This window comes from Mandrillus leucophaeus, unplaced genomic scaffold (genome assembly GCF_000951045.1).
Source record: "Mandrillus leucophaeus isolate KB7577 unplaced genomic scaffold, Mleu.le_1.0 Scaffold627, whole genome shotgun sequence".
NCBI classification, from domain to species: domain Eukaryota; kingdom Metazoa; phylum Chordata; class Mammalia; order Primates; family Cercopithecidae; genus Mandrillus; species Mandrillus leucophaeus.
Window position 1 is genome coordinate 506,409 of NW_012106775.1, and position 7,164 is coordinate 513,572.

General features: G+C 43.0%; 1 protein-coding gene across 1 annotated transcript in view; it reads left to right on the plus strand.

The window, feature by feature from the left end:
* Window positions 1-7,164, plus strand: part of PUS7 (pseudouridylate synthase 7 (putative)) — a 61,050-nt gene that overhangs the window by 48,596 nt on the left and 5,290 nt on the right. Inside the window, exons 12-13 of the mRNA XM_012000363.1 lie at window positions 1,800-1,901; window positions 4,434-4,563. Of these exons, the coding sequence (XP_011855753.1) occupies window positions 1,800-1,901; window positions 4,434-4,563 (232 nt within the window). The remainder of the gene's footprint in view (window positions 1-1,799; window positions 1,902-4,433; window positions 4,564-7,164) is intronic.

Below are 7,164 nucleotides of genomic sequence, written 5' to 3' on the forward strand. Positions count from 1 at the left end.
TTTTTTTTTTTTTCCTTTGAGACAGAGTCTCACTCCAACACCCAGACTGGAGCACAGTGGTGCAGTCACAGCTCACTGCAGCCTCAATTTGCCAGACTCAAGTGATCCTCCTGCCTTAGCCTCCCAAGTAGCTGGGACTACAGGTGTTTGCCACCACACCCAGCTAATTTTTATATTTTTTGTAGATATGGGGTTTCTCCATGTTATCCAGGCTGGTCTGGATCTCCTGGGCTCAAGCAGTCCACCCACCTCAGCCCACCTCAGCATCCCAGAGTGCTAGGATTACAGGCATGAGCCGCTGCTCCTGGCCCCAGCTTAATTTCTTTTTTTTTTTTTTTTTTTTGTTTGGAGAGGAGTTTTACTCTTATCGCCCAGGCTAGAGTGCAATGGCATGATCTCAGCTCACCACAACCTCCGCCTCCCAGGTTCAAGCAGTTCTCCTGTCTCAGCCTCCCGAGTAGCTGGGACTACAGGCACCCACCACCACGCCCGGCTAATTTTTGTATTTTTAGTAGAAACGGGGTTTCACCATGTTGGCCAGGATGGTCTTGATCTCCTGACCTCGTGATCCGCCCGCCTCGGCCTCCCAAAGTGCTGGGATTACAGGCGTGAGCCACCACGCCTGGCCATTTTCATTGAAATTTTTACTTTAGATTTGGTGCAGTAGCTCACACCTGTAATCTCAGTACTTTGGGAGGCCAGGGCAGCAGAATCACTTGAGCCCAGGAGTTGAAGACCAGCCAGGGCAACAAAGTAAGACCCATCTCTACAAAAAACTAGCCAAGCATAGCAGCACACACTTACAGTCCCAGCTTCTCGGGAGGCTGAGACAGGGAGATCACTTGAGCCGAGGAGGTTGAGGCTGCAGTGAACCTTAATCATACCACTGCACTCTAGCCTAAGTGGCAGAGCAAGACCCTGTGTCAAAAAACAAAAAACAATTTCTTTTACTTATTCTAAGTCCTTGATTTTTATTTCTTGGTTAGAGTGGAAAAGACAGAAGGATATATATCCAAACTTAACTTCTTTTTTTTTTTTTTCCTTTGAGACAGAGTCTCACTCCAACACCCAGACTGGAGCACAGTGGTGCAGTCACAGCTCACTGCAGCCTCAATTTGCCAGACTCAAGTGATCCTCCTGCCTTAGCCTCCCAAGTAGCTGGGACTACAGGTGTTTGCCACCACACCCAGCTAATTTTTATATTTTTTGTAGATATGGGGTTTCTCCATGTTATCCAGGCTGGTCTGGATCTCCTGGGCTCAAGCAGTCCACCCACCTCAGCCCACCTCAGCATCCCAGAGTGCTAGGATTACAGGCATGAGCCGCTGCTCCTGGCCCCAGCTTAATTTCTTTTTTTTTTTTTTTTTTTGTTTGGAGAGGAGTTTTACTCTTATCGCCCAGGCTAGAGTGCAATGGCATGATCTCAGCTCACCACAACCTCCGCCTCCCAGGTTCAAGCAGTTCTCCTGTCTCAGCCTCCCGAGTAGCTGGGATTACAGGCATGTGCCACCACGCCTGGCTAATTTTAGTATTTTTAGTAGAGACGTGGTTTCTCCATGTTGGTCAGGCTGGTCTTGAACTCCCAACCTCAGGTGATCCATCCACCTTGACCTCACAAAGTACTGAGATTACAGCCAAGTGAGCCACCATGCCCAGCATAATTTCTTTAAGCTTTCTAGGCCACTGAATCTGTACCAACTTGTACTTCTGACTTGCTTAGATGTGTATAATTTTAGAAGATTGAGTTCATAACAATATTGCCTATTTTCTTAATTTGTTGTTCACTTGTGAATTTACAGCCACAGCCTCCTATATTGAGGAAGATGATGTTAATAATTACTCTATCCATGATGTAGTAATGCCTTTGCCTGGCTTTGATGTTATCTACCCAAAGCATAAAGGTAAGTTCCCTGTATGGGGTAAATAGTTATAACAAGTTTAACATAATGAAGCTACTATTTCAAACATATATAATCTTTGGTTATTTATGACAGTCTCCCAGAAAGGGATGCATTCACATGGATAATTTAAATTAAGAAACTCTACCTCTGAATCTAAAATGAAAATTGAAATTATAAAATAAAATAAATAGGCCAGGCGCGGTGGCTCACGCCTATAATCCCAACACTTTGGGAGGCTGAGATGGGTGGATTGCTTAAGCTCCAGAATTCAAGACCAGCCTGGGCAACCTGGCAAAACCCCGTCTCTACTAAAAATACAAAAATTAGCCGGGCTTGGTGGTGCGCACCTGAGGTCCCAGCTACTTGGGAGGCTGAGGTGGGAGGATGGCTTGAGCCCAGCAGGCAGAGGTTGTGGTGTGCCGAGATCACGCCACTGCACTCCTGCCTCGGCGACAGAGCAAGACTCCGTCTCAGAGAAAAAAAAAAAAAGCGGGGGCGGGGGAAAGGGGGGATTTGTTAGGGAAACTGGCCTACTTGATTGTGGAGTTGAGAAGTCCCACTATAGGCCATCTGCAAATGGGAAAGCCAGCAACATGGTTTAGTCCAAGTGTGAAGGCCTCAGAACCAGGGAAGCCAATGATGTAACTCTCAGTTGGAGGTCAAAGACTTGCGACCTGGGGAACCAATGGTATAAGTCCCAGAGTGCATAGGCCAGAGAATCTGGAGTTGACATCCAGAGACAGGTGAAGAAGGGCATCTGGCTCTGGGAAGGAGAGGGAGAGAATTCACCCTTCTCTGCCTTTATGTTCCATCCAGGCTCCCAGCCAATTGGAGGTGTGCACCCACCTTGAGGGCGGATCTTCCCCACTCTGCCCACCAACTCACATGCCAGTCTCCTCTAGAAACACCCTCACCAACTCACCCGGCACAGTCCGGTCACTCTAATCAAATGCCACACCACCTGGATTTCCCTGTGAGAAGGCTGAGCTCAGTGCCTACTGAAGCACTGAAAATAAATCATGTTTTACTAGCTGTTGGGGTCTCCCTTACCGCAGTCAAGTTAACACCCAAAATCAACTATCATAAAGAAGAAAACATTGTTTTCCTCTTCTCTCTTAAACCTTTTGGGATCAGGCACTTTGCCAGTACCAGTTAGAACATAAATTCCACAATGCCTCTGACAAAGCCGTTCATGAAAACCCTGTAGCCAGGATGGCCATTTGTAGACTGGATGGGTGATATTTCAGGTTTCTGGGTATGTAACACATGCACACCTGGTAACTGACAGTGCTTGATTGAGGGATCCCTTTTGTCCTTAGTGTGTGGTGAGGGACCCTGTTCTAGCCAATATTTTTTATGAGTGACTTGAACAAAGAAATTTGCTTGTTATGTTTACAAATTGTGAAAAATAGTCAATATTAAGTATATGAAAAATAAGTATTCAAGAATTGCATAATCTATTGTAATATTTTAAAAACACAATTTCAATGTATTTGCATTTATCCATCCAATAATTTATCCAATATGTATGACACTTCATATTCAATGTCTTATATTAGTTAATGAGTAGAAGACTAGCAAAAGTTGTAATAGAGGGGCAAGTTTGCAGTAAATAATTTAGTAAGATGTTAAAAAAAAAAAAGAACTGCAGAAGGCATTTAATAGGAATGAATGTAAATTCCCACATTTATGCCCAGTGATCAAATGCCAATAGAAAAGGCCCAGTTTGATAGTAGTTTGTATAAGAAGTTTAAAATATCTGGAGTTACTATTGTATATGAGCCTGTTACCCTGGGGCAGATAAAAGGTTTGTGGGAAATACAGAAATGTTAAAGAAGAGACAGCTAAGGGAAGCATTGTTTGGTCTAGAGAAGATGTGGCTAAAAGATCCAGTACTTATGACTATATGTCGAAGAGGACAGTTAATCCACTGTGTTCCAAAGCGTCAACAGAAGTTATAAGAAAATGGATTTCAGCTTGGAATAGGAAGAACTTTCTAATAATTGCATGCCTCACAAAGAAGTATTTCCCCATTGACTGTGCAAGCAGAGGCTGGAAAACCGTCTCTCTTGAGTGCTATAAAAAAGATTCTACATCAGGTGCGCGGGTGAGGCAGATGGTTTTCCAAGGTCCCTTATTTTTATACATTTATTTATAACTGCCTCTTCCAGAGAGAGTTTGAAGTCTCTGTATATGGTGTCTTCCAACTCTCAGCCCATATAAAATGTAGTTTAGCAACTTTGGATGAAATGGCCTTTTGTAGTTGGCTTGGGAACCTTACACCACAGGTCCTGTGACTGGTTGCAAAAATAACTTACAAATTGGCCAAACCAAAGCTCAGTACACCCTGTAGTCCTAGTTACTAAGTCACTAAATTTTGATTCCAGGGAACAGATTTTGGATTATAAATTAAGATGACTAATTTTATTAGGGCAGTCTAACTGAACTTACATGTTACTCTATTTATAATCTAGTTCAGGATAACTTGACTGACAAGCTGCATTTCAACTAACTTTTTGTATTTTATCTTAGTTCAAGAAGCCTACAGGGAAATGCTCACAGCTGACAATCTTGATATTGACAACATGAGACACAAAATTCGAGATTATTCCTTGTCAGGGGCCTACCGAAAGATCATTATTCGTCCTCAGAATGTTAGCTGGTGAGTAATCATCTGGAATGAAATAGAACTGAATTACCATGTAAGTTGTAAGCTTTTGCTTCACTTTATATAGAGTCATGTACTGCACAAAGAATTTTCAGTCAATGACAGATTGCAAATATGATGGTGGTCCCATAAGATTATAACACCATATTTTTACTTACCTTTTTTTTTTTCATTTTTTTTTTTTCATTTTTTTTTGAGAAAGAGTTTCACTCATTACCCAGGCTGGAGCGCAATGGCGCGATCTTGGCTCACTGCAACTTCTGCTTCCCAGGTTCAAGCGATTCTCCTGCCTTAGCTTCCAGAGCAGCTAGGATTACAGGCACCTGCCACCAGACCCAGATAATTTTTGTATTTTTATTAGAGACAGGGTTTCACCATGTTGGCCAGGCTGGTGTCAAACTCCTGACCTCAGATGATCCTCCTGCCTTGGCCTCCCAAAGTGCTGGGATTACAGGCGTGAGCCACCACACCTGGCCTTACCTTTTTTCTTTTTTCTTTTCTTTTTTTTTATCTTTTCTTTTCCTTTTCTTTTTGTTTTTCTTTCTTTTTCTTTTCTTTTCTTTCTTTTCTTTTTTTTTCCTTAATAGAGACAGATTCTTTCTCTGCGCCCAGGCTGAAATGCATAATCATGGCTTACTGCAGCAGCCTCCAACTCCTGGGCTCAAGCAATCCTCCCACCTCGGCCTCCCAAAGCATTGGGATTATGGGCATGAGCCACCATGTTTTCTGTGTTTAGATGCACAAGTACTTAACCATTGTGTTGCGGTTGCCTGCAGTATTCAATACAATAAAATGCTGTATAGGTTTGTAGCCTAGGAGTAGTAGGCTGTACTCTATAACCAAGGCATGTAGTAGGCTATACCATCTGTGTTTGTGTAAGTACATTCTGTGATGTTCACACGGTGATGAAATTGCCTGACAAGGGTTAGAATGTGTCCCTGTTGTTAAGCAGTGCATGACCGTATTTTTTGGTGCTTACAACCCAGCATGTAAGTGTTTCATAAGTGTTATTGTTATTATTACTATTGTTAACACTACTGCTACTACTTTGTATTTTTCAAATTATCAAGAAGTAAACGAAGCTAAACTGGGCACAGTGGCTAATAAGTAAGCCCAGAGACTCGGAGAGGCTGAAGCGGGAGGATTGCTTGAGGTCAGGAGTTTGAGATGAGCCTGGGCAATATAGTGAGACCCTGTCTCTAAAAAAAGAAAAGAAATAAAGCAGCTGTTTTGAATATAAACAGTTATGGAAAGTGAGTTCATTTACATTTTGTTGGCATCACTGAATTATTGAAGAAATGTGTACACAGTTAACTTTTTTCCTATTTCTAAAAACTTAGATTTGCTTACAGAGCTATCCCTGAGCAAATTACCTTACTTAGGATTAGCTGTGAGTTCCAAACACTGCTCTGGTTGTTTTAATATCATGTTTCTAGAGAGGAAAAGATACTTGCATTCGTTTGTTTAAAAATACTTTATTGGGAGCCCAAGGTGGGAGGATCACTTGAGCCTAGGAGTTTGAGACCTGCCTCTGCAACATAGCAAGACCTTCTCTACAAAAAATTACAAAAATTAGCCTGGTGTGATGGTGCACACCTGTAGTCCCAGCTGTTTGGGAGGCCGATGTGGGAGGATTGCTTGAGCCTAAAAGGTCGAGGCTGCAGTAAGCTGTGATCACGCCACTGCCCTCCAGCCTGGGTGACCAAACAACACCTTGTCTCAAAAACAAATTTTAATACCCAGTATTATCTAAAGCTTTATTTGATAATTTTAAAATGAAATCCTAAACTAGTTGCCTATTGCCAGGAAATTACTTCATTCCCTATTTCCTTCTCTTCTCCATCTCTCTTCCCTCTTCTTCTCTGGAGTATATGCAAGAGGTCCACATGGTAGCACTTTGTCTTCCCCACTCCAGAGAACTGTTCCTCCTTAGTAACAAGCTGTTGTTGGTTGTGGCACCCACTCTGCAGAAAACGTAAATGCCATAATAATTTGATCACAGCTGTACAAAGTGAAGTTTACTGCTTCTCAATTTAAAAAGAATTGTCGGCTGGGCACGGTGACTCATGCCTGTAATCCCAGCACTTTGGGAGGGCAAGGTGGGCGGATCACGAGGTCAGGAGATCGAGACCGTCCTGGCTAACACGCTGAAACCCCGTCGCTACTAAAAATACAAAAAAATTAGCCGGGTGTGGTGGTGGGCACCTGTAGTCCCAGTTACTTGGGAGCCTGAGGCAGGAGAATGGCGTGAACCCAGGAGGCGGAGCTTGCAGTGAGCCAAGATTGCACCACTGCACTCCAGCCTGGGGGACAGAGCGAGACTCCATCTAAAAAAAAAAAAAAAAGTTGTCAGTTGTACATTTTTAAAATTTTAATTTTTAATATAAAGAGATGGGGTTTCGCCATGTTGCCCAGGCTGGTCTTGAACTCCTGGGCTTAGTCAGTCATCCCACCTTGGCCTCCCAAAGTGTTGGGATTAGAGGCATAAGCCACCATGCCTGGCCCCAGTTGTACGTTTTAAAATAACTAATAGAATATAATTGGATTGAGTTGGGCACAGTGGCTCATGCCTGTAATCAGCACTTTGGGAGACTG